This window comes from Mus pahari, chromosome 1 (assembly GCF_900095145.1).
Source record: "Mus pahari chromosome 1, PAHARI_EIJ_v1.1, whole genome shotgun sequence".
NCBI classification, from domain to species: domain Eukaryota; kingdom Metazoa; phylum Chordata; class Mammalia; order Rodentia; family Muridae; genus Mus; species Mus pahari.
In genome coordinates this window covers 152,567,081-152,587,499 of record NC_034590.1, presented here as the reverse complement: position 1 = coordinate 152,587,499, position 20,419 = coordinate 152,567,081, and the positions used below count along the sequence as shown (strand labels likewise).

The window sequence follows — 20,419 nt, the reverse complement described above, 5'->3', positions numbered from 1 at the left end:
AGAAATAACCCCATGACCTCTCTACATGTGAAGGTTCAGAGGCTCAAGGGTCAGCAGTCCTATGAGTTCTAGTGGCATCTGGACATTTGTCAATCTTGGAGATACGTTTCTGCTCAGGGCAGTGTTGGAGTTAACTGGAGAACAAAGGAGTAATTTTGTTAAATTCTAGAGTCCTATGTTTTAAGGATGCCTCTGTAGGGATGACATAGAAATCATTACTTGTTATAGTTTATGATTTTGCTTCAGTATTATTTTCTCCTACACATGTGAATATTTAAAACTCCATATACATTCACACAAATGTACAATCGGTTTGATACCACCATGTGTTATTCTTTAGTGCTTCCCCTCCCCCTTATTTTGACTGCCTCCCCCAGCCCCACAATCACTTTCTCTTCTTCCCAGATAATAACATTTCTCCACTTCCCTACATGTTTTTCTGCATGCATTTGTGTTGGCATAGGAGGACTGTACACATATAAGCACACACATCAACATGCGTGCATGCATAGGTTTTGCTATTATTCTTTTTAATGCAGGATTGCATTTTATACACATTTCAATGCATCGTGCTTTGTCACTGATATCTTGCAGAAAACTCCAAAGTAGTTGTGGTTAATTTATCCCTACAAAGATTTGCAATTCTTTGTATATTTAGTTGTAATTCTTGCACTTCTTAGTTGTGTTCGTAGTAGAGATTGACAGTTATCCAACTGTTCCCTTGTTGATAGCATTCATTTCACTTCCGGCTCTTGCTGTGACTCACACCTGCAACAAGCATCCTTGAACACACGCTTTCATTTACATAGGATGATTTTTAAAGGCTTATTCTTATTTAACTATGTGTATCCATGTGTGTCTCTGTGTGGGTATGTATCTATGGGTAGGTACCCAAGGAGAGCACTGAGTTTTCGAGAACTGAGAAGAGGGATGACAAGGCATGGGGAGCTATGCATCTCAGAGAAGGAGAGGGTCTGTGAGGCAAGTAAAGACCGCAGATCTGGGGTAGGGGGTGAGAGGTCATGCAAACTAGAGTTGTGGACAATTATAAGCAGCCTGACCTGACCTGGGTGCTAGGAACCAAACTCGTGTCCCTTGCAAGAGCAGCATTCTTAACCACTGAACCATCTCTCCAGCCCCATTTAGCATGTTTTTCATAGATGTTGCAATATTGAGTGTCTGCAGGAATAACAGTACATGTTTCCATAGTAACTTACGAGGGTTATCCCTTTCCCCAGAGACTCTCTAGTACCAGGTACTTTTAACCAATAAGCTTATTATTACTTAGTTTGTGTTCCTTTTTGAATGCATCTTTTTCTGTGTTTGACAATGATCTGGGGGTGCACATTGGTATTCACCTCTTTGTATCCTTTGCTTATTTCCCTATTGGGGTGCTGATCCCATTCTTCAAGTTGCCTTACTTTACCGAGCAGCAGATTCTTCCCCTTCCCCACCATGCTGCTGGAGGAGCCTGCATCGTGTAGCTGGGACCACGAACAGACAGTCCCTTTAGAATCTTCTTTCTTTCCTTCTTCTTTCCCCCCAGCCCCTGGGCTGTGGTTCAGTGGTATTCAGAGTATTTCCATAGCATGCATGAAGCCCTGGCTTTGGTTCCCAGCACCATATAAACTAGGTGTCAAGGTGCAGACCTGTAATCCCAGAAGTGGACATGCAGAGGCAAGAGGATCAGAAGTTCAAGGTCATCTTCGGCTAAACAGTAAATTTGAGGCTAGTCTGAACTACACAAAATCCTGCCTCAAAAAAATCAAAACAAACAAAAATATAGACTTTTCTTCTTTTGCTTATTTGATAGTTATTAATAATATCTATATTAATTCTTTGAAAACTTTATATAATGTTTTTGATCATTTTCCCCTATTCCCCAACTCGTCCTAGATCCACACCTCTCTCCACACCAGCCAACCAACTTTATGTTCTCTCTGTTTCTCTCTCTCAGACCTATTGAGTTCAATGTGTTGCCCAATTATTCTTGGGTGTGGGGCTTGTCCTAGATCACGGTTCACCCCGGATCACCCTTAAAAAAAACAGATTCCCTCCCAAGCAGCTATCAAATGCCAGTAGTTTCTCGTCTGGGAGTGGGACTGTGTGTTCCACCCCACATACTGGGGTTTTGTCTGGTCTGAGCTCATGCAGGTCTCATGTGTGCTGTCGCAATCACTGTGAGTTCGTATATGCCTCTGCCCTGTTGTGTCCTGAAGACACTGTTCTCTTACGGTAATCCATCGGAACAGGCTCCTGAAATCCTTCTACTCTCTCTCCCACAATATTCCGAGAGTCTCGGGGTAGGGAGTTGGGGAGGGGAATGTCCTATGGATGCCCCATTTAGGGCTAAGCACACAGAAGTCTTGTTCTCTGCACACTGACCAGCGGTGGGTCTCTGTGTTAACTGCAAGAAGTTTCTCTAATGGACTAATCTATGAATATAGCAGTAACTCCTAATGAGTTATTTTATTTTTAATACTATGGACTTAAAGCAGAATAATGTTAATAGATTCTTCCCTAGAGCATATTTTTCGATCTACCAACAGTCTTTTGTCCCATCAATGGTGCCAGGTCTGGGTTCCTATTCATGGAATTGGTCTTACATCTAATCAGAAAGTGATTGGTTACTTCTATAATATTCATGACATGGTTGCATTGGTGGGTCTGTTTTTGACAGTAATTATTATAGCTGACAAAGTTCATATCTGGCTAAGAAACACTATGGGTTGCTTTTCTCCCCAGTAGCATGTGTAGCACCTTACAGCACCATGAGAGCTAACCTGTAAGGACACAGCTTTCAGGTCAGTACCTGCTTCATTTATCCATGTTTTATGTTGCCAGTACATGGTGCCTCCAGCTTCAGAGGCTCTTCATTTGGCTGCAGACAAACATGATGGGAAAGATGGATCACAGTGTGTGGAGAGACAGCTGGAGAGAGTTGTCACAACATCGAAATGGCATAGGTGCCATGTTGAATTTTCTCTTCCGTATTTATGTGATTTCCTGCTGCCTGAAAACCATCCTTGAAGTTGACTTTAGGCAATGACGTGTCATGATTCTGTGGAGTGACTGGGCTCACTCAGGGCGGTGGCTCTCCCACTAATGTCAGCCAGGATCACCCACTCGACTGCATCCTAGCAGCTAGCTTGGGCTGGATGGTTCAGAACAGCTTAGTTGCTCTCTCCTCTTCAATGATCCAAGTCTACACCAATGGTGGCTGGCTTATTAAAAAGCAGAAAGCACAGGGACTGCATGAGAGCCCTAATAATAACTACTTCTTCCACATCTAATCAAGTCAAATGTCAGAGTTCAAGGAGAGGGAGAGAGGGGTGGATTCCACTGAATGCTAGCATTGGCATGAGCTCACAGAGACCAGGGGACTTGCTGGTCCACATAGGATACTATCATTATTTTTCATGTGTCCATCAGGAATAGATAATACCAGGTATTTGCATTCTCTAGTTTGCAGGGCATAAAAATCACCCAATCAAATAAGACAGGAGAATCAGAAACCCTTGGGTTTGAACCCCAGCTCAACCTTTCAGTAGCTACAATGTCGTTTACTTTATCTAAGTCTTCATTTGAAGCTTGGAGAGAGTTAGACATAGTCATATAAAGTGCAAACATTAAATGTGATTAAGTGTAGTTCGGATTTCCATCTTTTGTTTTGTTTTGGAGACAGGTTCTCAAAGTGTAGTCTAGACTGACCTTGACCTCAAGATCTTCCTGCCTCTGCATCCCCAAGTGCTGGGATTAGAGGCACATGCCACAGGCTCCAGCGTTCCTCCACTTTTTTTTTCTTCCCACCTTCCCCTCTAGGAACAATATTAGCAGCACTAAGAATGTATCATCTACCCCTGACTGAGCTTCCACAGCTGTTCCACAGCTGCACAGAGGACAGGAAGGAATGAGCCTCCTGCAGCCCATTAAAATTCTGCCTCTAGTTGGGCTACACATGGAATCGGCTCAGCAGCAGATGTTGGAGTTTTTTAAGCAGGATGGAGATAACACTTTCCTCTTTCCTCCCACACCTCTGAAGCCTGTTAGGCCCACAGAGCTGCCCCTTGAATGACTCTGGCTTGTCCAAAGAGGTCAATGAGTGTAGAGGCTAAGTCCTTCACTCCACTCCCCACCACAGCCACAGACATGAAGGTCTTTAATCCAGGGGGAGGGAGGAGCAAGAGCCACAAGGTGAAGACTGTTCCAGTCTGCCCCTTCCTCCCCCCCACTCCATCCCTCTAGGACACTGCTGGATGCCTGCCTGGGGGGGGGCACATCATGTTTTTATTTGCACTGAAGATATGAAACACCAACCTTAGATTTCTCTTTAATTGCAGCCTGACTGTTTCCCACAAATCCAGAATGAGACGGGCTGAGCAGAAAAGGGGATTTGAGGCAGTTCTGGGTTAATTTTAGCAGCGATTGGTTTCCTGACACTATGTAGTTCCATCCCTTCAGCCCTGAAGGTAGGGTTTTGTGCCTGCAGCCTTGGGCTGGATTCTAGACTGTTCCCTCAACATTCCCACGAAGCCTTGATCAGAGCAGCCCGTTCCTAGGAGCTGAGAGCCCGGCATACGCTTGGGTCTGTAATGCTACTAGTAAGGGGGGAGTGTGGAGCTGCCACAAGGGTACACCTTGGGCAAGCTGAATAGAGTTCAATATCTAGAACCATATTTGTAAAAGAACGCGTCCCTTTTCCTTTCCGGACCAAGCTATGATGCTTTTGTCCCAAAGCGAAGATTGGAAACTGTTTGCAACCCAAAACAAGGATCCCACAGACGAAATGCCACCCCATACTCAGTGACACTCCTTGAGTGTCTTTGTCTGTATGTCCAAGTATAACCACAGAGCCCGACTGCCTTCGGGCTCCCACTTTAACCATTTTAACTTGTTGCAACCGTAGGCAGTTCCTGCAGGCTCCTGCACAGCTTTTTCTAACCACCCGTGATTGACAGCCTCGGCTCGGTTCCATGCTTGTCCCACAGACACGCTTCAGGAAGCAGTCAGGCCCAGGGGGAAGTTTGTGCATAACCATATGGAGAGTAAATGGCTGTAACTATCGTGAGCATTTATCGTAAGTTCACTGCCCCTAAAACTCTTAATCTCGGCCCTTGAGCTTTATCAGTGATTCCCAAACTCCACTGAGTTTTGGCCTCGATAGGAGCTTGCAAAACTGCAGGTGCCTGGACTCCAGGACTGTTGGGTCGAAGTTTCAGTGCAAGAGCAGATAACTGTATTTTTTTCATGTCTTTCTCAGTGTTTTTAGGGTGTACCCAGGTTTAAGAGCCATTGCGTAGGACAATTTACAGCTCCCTTTGGAGCAAGGGACTGCTCTTGAGCCTTTTGAAAATGGTCCTCAAGATGTGACTCTGGCCGCTGCCTGTTGGGGTGAGAGTCTTGCATATATCTGGGCATTCGGGGTGCTTGTTTCTAGTGTATGAGTTACTACTTGCCTAATGTAAAAATTACAGCTCTTTGCTTGAGCAGTCTGATCAGTTGTGTTTCTGTTTACGGCATAGCTGTGCCTTCAGCTGAAAATGAAATATTGAATAGCAGTGACCGATTCACTTTCAGAGAGGACACGTTGCTCCCAGAGCCAGGGAATTTAACATGTCCTGCATCCCCACCACCACCCTATTCCACCCCCAGCATGTTAAATCCTTTCAGATGCCCCCGAGCTCCTCTTGAAATGCAGAGCTCTTGGCCGTAATAAATAATTACATCCTTCTATGTGGACTCTGGTTCCAGATAGTAGTAATCCAAGAAAATCCAATAATGACAGTTGCATTAAGACCCCTCTTCCAGGCTAAGCAGAACATCTGTTTAGACATATTTTTAATCGGCAAATGCTTCCTGTGTTGAGTCCTCGGCAAATTAAATTTCTCACTGGACCGAAGGGGAAGCTGTCATTCAATAAGCCATCTCTGGAAATTACACCCCAGTCTGTTTCCAGGTGCACTTAAGATTTTCCCATGCTGACTTGGCCACATAAAACCAGCCCTTACAGTGCTAGGTCACGTGTCCATATAGCACAGCTTGTCCAGGCAACACGGGATGTCTCAGTGCTTGTCCCTTGAATGGAGAAGGAATTTTTTTTTTTTTTTTTTTTGCCCATTCTCCAAAGGAGAATTGGCAGCAGAGGAAAATTAAGAGACTTGTTGAAAACCATATGGGATATGAATAACAAACTTGCACTTGCTACATCTCTGCCTGTGATTACTTAAGACAGGATGGGTCTCAGGATGTGAACATTAAGGGCCTCGCTGCTGCCAACCTTTTGGAGAGGTTTCCGCCACAGAACTGTTTGGACCATGGGGCTGTTTATTTTTAGACTAGCTTGTCTGTTTGTTAGTTCATTCATTCAAAATACAAAAATATGGAATGCTGCTACCCTCTAGGCCCTGTGCAGGCATTGAGAACAGAACCATTAACAAAGACGCCTGCCTCAGTTCTTGCTCTCATGGGACTTTGGGTGGGCTAGACCATTTGAAATCTTGAAACAATGAGTTCTATGGCTGGAGAGCAAAATAATATGCAAGGGGCTGTGTAAACAGGCTGGGTGAACTATGTGAAGTCGAGCAGGGTCCTAACAATGGAACTGCAGCCTGACTGTGGGATGGGGTGCCCCCAACTCTAGTGGGGTGTAGCCACGTGGAAGATGGTCCACTCTTGCCACATCCAGATCTCCCCTAAAACAAACTAGAGCCCATGTATAGTGACACATGCCTATAATCCCACCACTCAGGAGGCAGAGGCAGGAGGACTGACACAAGCTCAAGTAAAGATTGGGTTTAGAGAAAGGCCCTGTCTTAAAAAAAAAAAAATGTTATGTGAAATCTCTGGATTTTTCAAGAGTTGGCTTCCAAAGTGAGATTTTTTTTTTTGTTAAAACACAGTATTGCCAAAATTGTACAGGCCAAATAAAACACATCTGTGGGTTGGGCTGATCCCAAGACTGCAAGTGTATGACTTCTGTTCTAGAAATTCGAGCAGCAAAAGAGTTTTAGACTTAAAATGTATTCTATAGCAACTTTCTAGGTGGAGAAATAGGGCCAGGGAGTTTCTAGGAAGCCATAGGCAAACCTGTGCATGCAGCGTTCCATCTACCACGGATGGAGGACAAAGGGAAGACAGGTGAGAGGGCCGATGAGAAGAGACCAGGGTTTCCCCCAGGCTTCAGATGGTAAAGAGACTACTCAGGCATAAGGAAACCAGACTAGGACGTAGGGATCAGAGCTGTTGTGCTAACACCAATGGGATGCCAATGTGGGCATGGGAGATGTGCCCTTCATGCCATGGGAGCCAAGAAGTGGTCAATAAACTCCCACATAAAACAGACGTCCTCAAAGGGCTCAGAGAGTAGAATACAGCCTTGCTTGTCTGTCCCAGGCTCGGAGGGGAGCAGGAATACTTTCTACAAGAGTTTCAGTCACAAAGTCTGTTCCTCATGCAGATGTGAATCTTCAGCCTTCCTGTATAGGAAGCGCACAATTCAGAAACTGATGTGAAAAGCTCACCGGAGACCCAGAGAATCTCAAGAGTCCTGAGGAAAACACAAAGCAAGTCCACAGCTGGGATCTACAACACATAGTGCTCCTTGAAGAAGCCTCCAAACCTGTTTACATATGGCCAACATTAGATGGACTCAGTAAGGTTTTTAATGTGTATGTGTAAGACAACAGTAATTCTAGGAAAAGCACTCATGGGTGTGGAAGGGAGTCCAGGTCACTCGGACCTGGAGGGAAGAAGGGAGGAGCAGACACCGTGTGAATCTAGTACTCATGTGTTAGATTCCCAGAAAAAATCTAAATTAAAAAAAAAAATGGCTAGGCTAAAAAGAGTCCTAAAACACCAGAAACACCGGAAGTTAATCAATGAAGGAAAGTCAGACATCAACAAATTAAAGAATTCACTCCAATAACATGGCAGTCAGAAGGAATTTTAATAAGCATGACTAAAATAAGGAGCAAGCCAAAGGAAAAATTTAAAACAAAGGGAGAAAGAGAGTATTGTTAAAGAAAAGATATGTTTGAGGATCTTCTGGCTAGGTCTCAAGTAGATGGTTAGCTACGCCACTGAAGCAGGTATAAGATAGATGGTGTGGTGAACACAGCTGAAGAGAGAATAAGTGAAGTGGAAAGCAGATCCCAGGACACCATGCAAGTCTAAGCACTCAGATGTAACTGAGGGCTTTCCCACCTGCTCCCAAGTTCCCAAAATAACGACTCAGACTTACAATGTATGAGTAATCGCCTAGGCCATCAGCTTGGGCTTGCTCCCTGACTGGCTCATAACTTAATTAACCTGTTTCTTCTGGGTCCTGCCATGTGGCTAGTTACCTCTCCTCAGGTTCATGCAATTGTTTGCATCAGTGTTTGGGGTGAATCTCCTCCCCGACTCTATCCCAGAATCCTCCCCCCTCTGCCGGAACTCCCACCTCCTATTTCCTGCCTAAGCTAATATGCCAACAGCTTTTCTTTGGATAAGTGCTGCTTTCCTACACTATATAAAAGATTCTTCCTATACTCAAAGAAAGACACAACATATGAAGACACACACACACAAAAAAAAGGTATACGAGGGAGATGGAGGTTTGAATGGCCATGTCCAATGGGTAATCAACAGGAATTCTAGAATGTCAAAGTATTTACAGATAATGACTGAAAAATTGTCTTATCCTCATGAAATAACAATTAAAGTCATTAAAGAATGTGATCCCAGGCAGGAGAAGGTGTAGGTGCCCATGAATAGGAAATGGATGAATCAGAAGGCATCTGTCTCGCAAACACAGAGCACTGCTAACAGAAGCTAACTGGACATTCTAAAGCATGGCGGCAGCAGCATGAAACCATGGAGTCTGTCTGTCTGTCTGCCTGTCTGTCAGTCTGTCTGTCTGTCTCCGCAATGAAGATACACTGGCTGGGGAGGACAAAGTGAAGTCCTGAATGGGGGTCCTTAGTCTGTGGTTCCCTTTGGGACATCAGAGTGCCACTGCCCGCCAGTTAGTGCTATGGTTCTTTTAGGCAAAAGCCTTCTCATACCATCTCAAGTGAGGCGGCTCTCTGAGAGGATCTTAGTTTGTGTTTCTCTACTGGGGGTGGGTCTGAATGCATACACTTTCCTCAGGGTAAACCAAAGATCCTGTAATTTGGGGGCAGGGCATGAGAATATCCAGGAAGGGAAGGCTGAGGTGCCTCATTAGCGTGGAGAAGTGCTGATTGTCTGTGTCTTGAGTATGTGCCCCCCCCCGAGTCAGACATGGAAACAGGGAATCAGCTCTACTCCTAAGGGTCTCAGGTTCTAAGATTCCCAGGGTTAGCGCATGCTCCACCTCACCAGCTCCGTGCTTGTTCCTCTGATGACACAGTCCACGTGCCCTATGCCGGAGTTGTTTCAAGAGTCTCATTTCTCAGAATAAAACTTGGGACTCTGTTTTCTTCAGACTGATCTTCTAGTCCACTCGTTCTTTATTCATCATGCAGTTCTATATGATTATTAAAGCTGAAAATCAATGTTAACGAACAGGAGAGAGTTGAGGGAAATAATCTGCTTTTAATACAATTAAAAGCAAGAAAGAGATGGAAAGAAAGACAAAAAGGCAAACCCAAGTGACAGGAGGGGATCTGCATAGGCGGATCGATGGCAGGAAAAAGAGCGAGAGATTTGGTATTGAGACATGTACCCAAGGCCCACTTGAACTTACATGCAACAGTCATCTATGAACCAGAACGGCTCTGGGCTGGAGAGATGGCTCAGTAGTCACGAGGGCTTCCTGCTTTCCCAGAGGCTCCTCCAGTTCCTAACACCCATGCCAGGTGGCTCGTAACTGCTTGTAAATTCACGTCAGGAGATCTAATGTTCTCTCTATCTGGTCTCTGTTGGCTCCCATATGTACATCTGGGATGCACTCTTCCGCTCACATATACATAAATAAAAAATAAACCTCAAAATATGTATAGGGGCCGGAGAGATGGTGCGTGCCTCTTGATCTGAAAATCCGAATTTCATTTCTGGCACCTCTGAAGTGGGAAGAAACCAACTCCAGCAAGTGTTCCTCTGACCTCTACCCACATGCCATGCCATACATCCCCACACTACACATGTGCACACCCACAGATAAACAAGTACATGTAAAAGAAGAAAATTTACTAATATGAAATATTTTTCTTTTTGCTTGCTGATATACTAGTATACATGTATAGTCAAATGTTAAACAGGCCTTGTAATCCAAATCCAATCTTACTTGGTTGTGTGTATAATTGTCTTTCTTTGCTGGTGAGGACAAGACATGTTGCAGTTGCTCTGGGAAACAGCCTTGTAGTTCCTAAAAGGTTAAACAGTACCGTGTGATCTGGCATTCCACAGCCAGCACATGCAGAAGCGCATGTGTATGTGAGTGTTCATAGCAGTATAATTTATAACGACCCCAAAGTTGGGATGACTCCTGTGTTTAACTAAGGAATGGGCAAGCTAAATGTGGTCTACCCCTACAGCAGAATACTACTGACCCACAAAATAGGATGCAGAGCCGACTCATGCTGGAACTGTGGATGTGCCTTGAAAACTAGCCAAGTAAAAGGGGCAGAGGCAGAGGTTGCTGTGGCCTGACCTTGCTCATGTGGAAAACAGGCAAAACCACAGAAACCCAGCAGACCTCGGGCTGGCAAGGCAGAGGGAGAAACTGGAAATGACTGTTTATGGGGTTAGGGTTTCCTTCTGCAGTGTTGACAAGCTCATAGGCAGTGGTGATGGCCGCCCAGCTGATGCACAGACTGACACCCGCGGAATTGCATGCTTGTCTGCACACCTGATACATATACAGACACCTTCAGAATTGCACGCTATGAAAGCAAATGCTATGGGTGTGAATTAGATCTCTTTTTTAAGGAAAGAAAAACAAGAAAAGAAACATACAAATGAAGAGAGATGGGAATAACTAAATAAAGGAAAGTTAAAAAGTGAATTTTCAAAAGCTGTTTTTTGTTGTTGTTGTTGTTTTTCCGGAAGGAGAAGAATGTAAAAACTGGAGAGGAGACTCTCCAAGGAAGAGTAAGGAGGGGTGTTAAACAAGCGCACTGGATGACCTGTGGAGGTCCAGCCTGGTCTGGATTCAGTCAGCAAATCCCAGTTTGAACATTCTCCTCTGTCCATCCCCACAATTTTCAAGGTCCTTTTTGGACTTAGAACATTTTTTAATATTAAAATTTAATTATATACATATGTGTGGAGATGGGGTGGGTGGGTGGGTGGGTGAGTGTGTGAGTGGAGTGGAGTGGAGTGGAGTGGGTGGGTGGGTGGGCGGGTGGGTGCATGTGAGTGTAGTGCCCATGGAGGGCAGAAGAGGGCGTTGGTTCCCTGGAGTCACTTGATCTTAGCCGGTTCGTCTAAAAACTAGCTACTGAATATTACCTACCAGGCTCAAAAACCTTGGTGGGTAAAATGTTCCCTTAGAACACAGGTTTACCCACCCCTGCATCAGTCCACCATCAATGCAATCTTAAGCTTCAAGCATAACTGGCAGATAACTGACACTTTGACTGTCTTGCAGATGGCAAGGATGCCACCACATTTCTGCCTGGCCCTGGGACCTCAAACACCACCACTAAGACCTTTTCTGCTCGGGTCCGAAGAGCTACAACCTCAAGGACAGAGCGGATTTGGCCTGGAGGGGTCATTCCTTATGTCATCGGAGGGAACTTTACTGGTCAGTAACTCTAGATGTGACCCCTTTGGGACCTCTCAGGCTTGAGAAGGGACTCCATGGGAGTGTGTGGGTACCAGGACCACAGCAGTCCCTCCAGCTAAGGTTTCCTTAGACCAGTGTAGCTTGACACCAGGGCCTCTGTTGGGGCTGTGTCTGCAGAGGTCATCCTGTTCTGAAGGCTTGGTGAGGAGCAGGGAGTCTCATCAGGTCAGCCTTAAGTGTGGAGCTGTCCATGGTGGCCTCTGGCCTCTGTCCCTTGACTCGGGAACAGTGCCCCACATGGTAACCAGAGGCTACACATAGGTATCACACAATGTGGCATGACTCTGCATACTGGCTCCATCCTTGATAAATCATTTAAAGTGTATGTCTGTAGTTCCCTGTTCTTTAAATAGGGCTGGTAGCCAGGCATGGTGGTGCACACCTTTAATTCCAGGACTCTGGAGGCAGAGGCAGGTGGATCTTTGTGAGTTCAAGGTCAGCCTGATCTACAAAATGAGTCCAGGACAGTCAGGGCTACACAGAGAAACCCTGTCTTTAAAAACCAAACCAAACCAACCAAAACAAATAGAAAGGAAGGAAGGAAGGAAGGAAGGAAGGAAGGAAGGAAGGAAGGAAGGAAGGAAGGAAGGAGTTAACACAGATAAGAACTTAAGAATTACCCCCAATGCATCGTTGCACTATGTAAATCACCTAGACTGAAGCTGGGGCTGCTGTCCCCGGGTGCGCCTTCCCTGCAGAGCCTTGTCTCCTTTTCCTTCCTCTTTTCTCTTTAACCAGCCTCACCAGCCACTTTCCTGTTCTAGGTGCTGCCCATCCCCAGGTCCCTAGCTCATGTGCACTGTCCTGTCTCCTGGGACACTCCCCCAGAGCTTTACCTGGCTGGTTTCTGATCAAATGATATCTCCAAGGTCAATCCTCCTGGGTCCTCACCAGCAGCAGTGGTGCATGTACAGCCCCCACTGTAACTTGAACAACATCCACCATGGTCTAAAGTTTCTTCGCTGTGTTTGTGTTTACTTGTCTTTGCCCAAGCTCTGTGGGAGCAGGGGTTACCCCTCTTTTCATTCCTGCATGTCCAGCACCCAGGACAGTGCCTGGCACAGAGGAGGAGCTCCCCATATCTGCCCACAGCAGTACATCCCTGGCTGGATGCCTGAACAAAAAGCCCCGCTGAGTGAGCATCCCAGACTCTCAGTACCTTTGTTAGCTTTTTACCTCCCTGAGATACTGTGGCTTCTGTAAGATGTGGCCACAAGAAGCACATGGCTCAGTGACTTGCCACAGCCACTGAGAACTGAATGAGCCTGTTAGCAGCAGATCGGCAGGCCTGAGAGTGGATACGCAGAACCTGGAAGAGACGGGCACCTTCCCAGGCTACCCTAGGCTACCCTAGGCTACCCTTCTGCTTGGTGACGTAACTCCAGCTTCCCCATGCTTCACCAGGGACTGCCATGAGAAAAATGGACAGGTCTTCTCCCTGTCATTCAGGCAGTGTATCAGAGAAAGCCGCACACAGAGATTAAAATGCATCCCTGAGGGTAGCTGCCCCTGCTCTTTGGTACACACATGCACTCTACTCTTTCTGGTCTAGTGTGCTGTGTTTTTTCTGACCAACGATTTATATTGTCTTCATCAACATGAGCTAACTTTGTGTAGTGGAATATTTTGCACAGGGTTTTTTTTATGTTACTATATAATTAGTAGGATTGCTATTTTCATAGGTAGTTGAGCTACAAATAATGTAAGTATGCCAAGATGTCGAATAAATAAATAAATAAATAAATAAATAAATAAATAAATAAACAAACAGCTAAGTTAATCTTACATGCACATTTTTGAGAGACAATATAACACTGTACCCATTTTGTATTAGAGACTATGGTGGGGGTTTCCTCATTTTTATTTATTCATTTATTTTGCATCATTATAAACTCAGGTCTCTGCTCCATCTCTCTCTGCAATTTTCAACCATTTGTTTCTAGAAACTTCTCATTGCTTCTAGCATAGTTAAAATATTCTTTTATCTTGATAGATGTCAGAGAATACTTACTGACTTGACATGACTGACAGCCCGGGGCTTTATCAGTCAATAACTTTCCAAACAAGGAACTCTGGAGACAGGATCAGGAAAAGTATAAAATTCAGCTGTTTGCAAAGTCCTTACAGGAAATCAAGATCGGGGACCCAAGAAAACACTGAAACACCATTCAAAATGTATAGATGTATGTGCAAATAGACTTATAGAGTGCACAGGAGCACTCTCCTGCAGGAGTGCAGTTAGATGTATAGATTGCATGGGAGCACTCTCCTGCAGGCATGACAGAAAATGAGATCAGAATGCCATGCTGAAGAGAGAACACCCTCGAATCCAGAAACCTGCAACCACCTATTGAGTGACCTGGGTAAGACAAAAATGTTTAGAAAAATACTTCTAGTACAAAGGAAAAGCTGGGAGCCTAGGACAATCTTAGTGTCCCTCCCTCCCCACAAACTCGGAGTCTCTAGGTTTTGAGTATTCAGGAGATCTATCTATCCATCCATCCATCATATATCCATCCATCCATCTATCCATTTATCTATCTATCTATCTATCTATCTATCTATCTATCTATCTATCTACCTATCTATCCCTATCTAAAATGATGTTTTGCTTACATGTATGTCTGTGCATGCAGTACCTGCAGAAGCCAGAAGAGGGTATTGAATATTCTGGGATGATTATGAGCTGCCTTGTTGGTGCTGGGAATTGAACCTGGGTCCTCTGGAATGGCAACAAGTGCCTTTAACCACTGAGCAATCTCTCCAGCTACAACACATCCCTTGGCAAATTGATTTTTTTCAGCCTTGCTGGATGAAACTCACTATATAGATGAGTCGTGCCTTGAACTTGCGGTGATTCAGCTCTTGCCCCTGATCCCTTAGGGCTTAGCTGACTGACATCCTCAGCAGAGGGACTCGCGATTCCCAATGGATTTCTTTTCTGGGTTACTTTAAAAAGCCTTTTAAAGACAATTTAAAATATTTGACAAACCTATATATACACAAGATAGTCTAAGTGTTAATCTGATATATTTATAATGTATAACTGTATAATGATACATTGTTTAATTATCCACACAACCCAATTAATGACACATTCATCACCTCACTAGTTACAGGTGTGTGTGTGTGTGTGTGTGTGTGTGTGTGTGTGTGTATTTTAGATGATGTTGACACTTCAAACCTCTCTTAAACCTCAGGTTAAAAAACAAAACAAAACATAGCATTATCAACAAGAGTTTTAAAAATCAGAGCAAACTTTTTCTTAAGTCTGTGGCTTCATGTCTGAAGAAGGTGTGTTCAGGAGTGGCCAGCACTGCCATGTCGTTTCAGGTACCCAGAGGGCCATTTTCAAACAGGCCATGAGGCACTGGGAGAAGCACACCTGTGTGACCTTCGTAGAGAGGACAGATGAGGAAAGCTTCATTGTGTTCAGTTACAGGACCTGTGGGTAAGTAGGAAGTAAGACTGCCTCGGCACGGTATGAGGCGACAAATGGACGTGGGCTCTGGAAGTTTCTGTCACTGGACATTTCCACTGAGCTGTGATTTTCGGGAGGACAGGGTTTGCTGGAAGCTCTTTGTCTTCAGTGAAATCGCAGAGCAGGTGAGTTCAAAGTGAGGATCCAGGAAGACTCACTGTTGGTGGGTCCTGTCACCAGGACAGCATGGTTGATGATTCCTGTGGAGACTTAGGTCAGGACTCCACAGAATCACTGCTAGCTGAAGTGGCAGGCTCTCGCTGCTCACGGGTGGGTGTTTGAATGTATGAACTTCTGCTATTTTAGAGGCCCCATGGGCTTACAGACTTCCTTCAGAAACCATAATGTGCAATGATTGAGTTATTATTGGAGAAAGCTGTGAGGCTAGACGGGGAGATGGTTCAGTGGGAGAGAGCTTGCCAGATCCCCAGTCCCTGTATAACAGCCAGGTGTGATGGATATGTCTTTAAGTCCAGAGGTGGGGCCCAGAGGCAGGTGAATCCCCAGAAACCTACCCAGCCAGGCTTGTTAAAATGGTGAACTCTGGGTTCTGTGAGAGACCCTGTGTCAAAAAACAAAGTGGAGAGCAATAGAGAAAAGCACCTGACACTGACCTCTGGTCTGCACACATGCATGCAATGGTAAGTACACACACACATGCACACACATGCACACACACACATGTACACACATGCACACACACATATGCATGTACACATACACACACAAAATGTCTGTCGGGCTGATAAACGTAAGTGATATGCTTTCTTACCCAGGCTCCTATATTGGATTATTAAAAAAATCCCAAGCAGATGTTCTTCACATAGACGATTACTAAAGAAATGACCAAACTTTGAAGGGGAAGGCAAATAAGTTGGCAGCAAGTGCGAGCAGAGAGGGAAGCCCAGATAACAAGTTCACCTACAAATAAGATTTTACTGTTTTGTTTTAAAATTTATAATTAATTTTGCAGTGCTGGTCATCAAACCCAGGGACTTGTGCATATTAGGCAGTGAGCTACACCCCCATTGTCATTTGTAAAGTCAGAGGATAAAAAATTATGACCTTCATAATGAGAAATGGTACAAGCTACAGGTACTATGGTGAGGGTCAGGCTGCATACATATTTATCGTGTATCTGTCAGCATTAAGAATCGTAAGCCAAGCCTAGTGGATACAAGAGGGAAATAAATGTATGGAAACCATCACTGGGATACTTGCTTATTTCTGTAAGTCCAAATAGGTCGGCATCAAGTTGACAAAAAAATAATTAGAGATTTGTAGAAGATTTGGAAGATACAGTTAACAGGGTTGATTCTGCAGGTCTGTTAGTTTATACTCTGATAACATGTCTTTAAATGCACACAGAAGGCCGAGATACCAGGTCATCCATTAAATATAAAGAATAGCTCAGTGGCCTGGGGAGATAGGTTTATGGGTAAAGTGATTCCTACACCAGTTGGAGAATCTGAGTTCAGACCCCCCGAGCCCATCTAAAGTTGGATAGAGCAAGGCATGCCTTTAATCACAGCGCACTGAAGGGGAGATGAGATGAGAGGTAGCAAATGAAGAATCCCCGGCTCACTGACCGGGAAGTCCAGTGACCTCCGCAGTGAACAACGGGAGGTGTCGTCTCAAACAAGGTAGAAAGTGAGGACCAACACCCTAGGCTGCTTGCTGACCCCAACATGTGTGTTCTGGGACACATATGCCTGTAAATGTGTGTATCCATGCATGTGACACACACACATTTTAAAGAAAAAATAAACAATAAATTTTAAGAACATCCTAATAGGTTGTAAATATTAGAAACGGCATTAAAATATCCTCATACTGAAAAGCGATGATGGGCTGGAGAGATGGCTCAGTGGTTAAGAGCACTGACTGCTCTTCCAGAGATCCTGAGTTCAATTCCCAGAAACCACATGGTGGTTCACACTCATCTGTAATGGGATCCGATGCCCTCTTCTTGAGTGTCTGAAGAAGTGACAGTATACTCATGTAGAATAAATAAATATTTAAAGAAAAGAAAAGGAAAGAAAGAAAGAGAGAGAGAGAGAGAGAGAAAAGAAAGAAAGGAAAGCAAAGAAATGGCATGGTAATAAGAGTAGAGTAAACATCACTCTTCTGTTAAAAACTCCACTCGGTCTTTATCAGGTCATCAAGATCTGCATAATGTCTAGTAATGCAATTGCTACAGTTCAAAGGGAAAGAGATAAAGCTAAAGATATGTCCACAAAGTAAACCACTTTGTTAATTAAGAATGATGATAACATTGTTAATTCAAAGAAGCTGGTGATCTCTTGTGTGTGTCTAAACCACCATTACAAAAGAATTGGCCCAACGAGAACACAAATAAACACACAAAGCAAAATGTTATAGGGCCAATAAACCCAAGAGTGAATTCTTTGACCAAATAAAAGCAGTAGATAACTACTTCAGACAAGAAAAAGCAACAATGCAGAAACACACCAACTTAGGAAGAGGGAGAAGAGAAATAGCCAGAGAAATAGCAGCAGAATCATGAATATTCCTGTAGCACTGAGGGAGAGATGTGGCTAACTCCAAGATGAATATGTAGCATTGGCACAGACCAATAACTTTGTAGGCTTAGATTTTTTACAACCTACTTTAATAAGGGTTCTTAAATGCTTTAACCTCTCTTCTAGCCCATCACCCACCAGAGGCAGTGGAAAGGAAAGGTTAATAGGGCAAAAGGGGGATGTGGGGCTGTGTAGAAATAGTTCTTTGGGGTGAGTTCATTCTTTGTTGTCTGGATAGCAGCAGTTCAGTTCACATGAATCAGCAGCAGTAGCTTGATTCACCATTCACAAATCCGCAACGGCAGTTCTATCCAGAAGAAACCTCAAGGCTTTGCCAATCAACTTAAGTCTGAGGAAGTGGCAAGAAGCCATTGGAACACCACCAGAAATTCTTTCTAGGGAACTATGTGTTTCTCTCTAGGGAATCATGACAAACGAAGATTAGCCAAGAAGGCAAGGAGAACCAATGCCACACAGCATTGTCCACTGTCTGTTGGATTATATTTATATTCTTTCCAAACATCACATGTTCTCTAAGCATCGGCTTGCTCTAGCAGAATATCACATGCCTTTTTCCCAGGCTTCTTCGAGAAGAATTCCACGTGTTTGTTCTCAGCAAAACATCCTCCCATGTGCCTCTTCAGCAAATACATCCTCTCATAAGAGAGTTTCCAGAAAAATCCAGAAACAGAAACATCCCTCCCTCTTCCCCATCTCCTTCCATCCCTGTTCTTCCCTCCTAGGCTCTTCCCCTCAGGCCGCTTTCCTCTTTCATGTCCCATGTGCCCTTTTGCCCACAATCCATCCTTTCTCATCATTATCTTTTCTTAGTTACCTTTCTAATTTTTGTATTTTACTCTTATTTACCTGTTTACATGCATGCATTATAAGCCAGAATCTACACATGAGGGAGAACATGTACTTTTTGTCTTCCTGAGTTTGGGGTTACCATGCTTAATATTATACTTTATAGATCCATTCACTGTCCTGATTTTACTTTTCCTCACAGTTGAATAACATTCCATTGTATTTGTGTATCACTTTTTCATTATCCACTAACCCGTGGAAGGACACTGTGACGGTTTGTATATGCTTGGCCCAGGGGGCACTATTAGGAGGTGTGGCCTTGTTGGAGTAGGTGTGTGACTGTGGGCTTAAAACCCTTACCCTAGCTGCCTGGAAGTCAGTCTTCCACTGGAAGCCTTCAGATGAAGATGTAGAACTCTCAGCTTCTACTGCACCATGCCTGCCTGGATGCTGCATTGATGATAATGGACTGAATCTCTGAACCTGGAGGCCGGCCCCTAATTAAATGCTGTCTTTTATAAGATGTGCATTGGTCATGGTGTCTGTTCACAGCAGTAAAACCCTAACTAAGGCAGACACCTAGGCTCGTTCTGTGTCCTTGCTATCACTAATACAGAATGCAGTGATAAACACAGATTGCAACGTCCCTGTGATGGGACACAGGGCTCTTTGGGTACATGCATTGGAGTGATACAGCTGGGCAGAATAGTAACTTTTAAAGAAATTGATAAATAGAAGAAAGAAATTCTTTCCCTTGAAGCCTCAAATCCTGAGTTGCATGAGGAATTCTTTTAGATCTTTCAACACTATTGATATTGAAGCATTGAAGTGTGTAAGAGGAAGAACATTGCCAATGCTTTTTAGAGAACCATCATGGAATTGCCTGCCATCCTGAAAGCATCCATAATGGATGAAGAAATTAACAAGTACAGATGTACCTTACATGAATAGCTATGCAAAAGTCCACCTAAGATGTTAGAACTCCCAGTGAGAGAGCATAAGAAAGGCAACCCATCAGTTTGTTTAGAATACAAGACCTGTTTGTATCCAGGTCAAATAGCTGACAGATCAGAGAGATCTAGGCATACCTCCACAGATGCTGAAGGCATCTCGGTGACCAGCACAAACTTCAGTTTCAAAAAGGAATCAAGGCATCACAGGAACAGATGCTAATTATAAAAGTGTGAATTTTCATGTATACAGATAGCTCTATATTTGTATGTGCATGTTTTATGTATGTATGAGAACACACTGATCCTAGAAGTATTTCCTTTAGAATCAGGAATCTGATTCTAAGAGATGCTTGGTCTGCACAATTATTTAATACTGTTCTGAAAATGCTAACATGCCTAGACAGGAAAGTGAAATCAACACAGTGGAGATTGGCAGGAACGAGGCCAAGGTTGCATTATTGAGAGTTAACGTGACCATGTGCCTGGAAACCCAGAAAGTCAAATGAGAAACTTAAAACCCAAGAGACTCTACCGAGGTGGCTGATCACAAAATGAATAAAAAGTTATATATGTTCTTTATTCATGCGTAGTCTGATAGGTTTTTCAGAACAGGAAAATGTTAAAACTTTTTTGTTGTCTTTGAGTAAGGATTGGAGTAGGGCTGAGAGAGTTCAGTCTTTTGCAACACAGACGTGCGTGCTTACATGCTCAATACATAACATGTGGTAGATGGGATTATTCAGTGTTGTAATTTTTTAAAAAAGATGTATATTAATGTGATGTGTATGAGTGTTTTGCCTGTGTATATATGTGTATAAGTGTTTTGCCTGTGTACATATGTGTATGAGTGTTTTGCCTTGTATATATGTGTATGAGTGTTTTGCCT

The 20,419-nt window shown here is 43.9% G+C and overlaps 1 protein-coding gene across 2 annotated transcripts in view; it reads left to right on the top strand.

The window, feature by feature from the left end:
- Positions 1–20,419, top strand: part of Tll2 (tolloid like 2) — a 121,521-nt gene that overhangs the window by 51,183 nt on the left and 49,919 nt on the right. The window contains exons 4-6 of one of the 2 annotated variants that reach the window (XM_021206762.2): positions 8,536–8,575; positions 11,552–11,707; positions 15,083–15,200. In XM_021206762.2, the coding sequence (XP_021062421.1) occupies positions 8,536–8,575; positions 11,552–11,707; positions 15,083–15,200 (314 nt within the window). The remainder of the gene's footprint in view (positions 1–8,535; positions 8,576–11,551; positions 11,708–15,082; positions 15,201–20,419) is intronic. The other variant, XM_021206754.2, reaches the window with a different exon arrangement.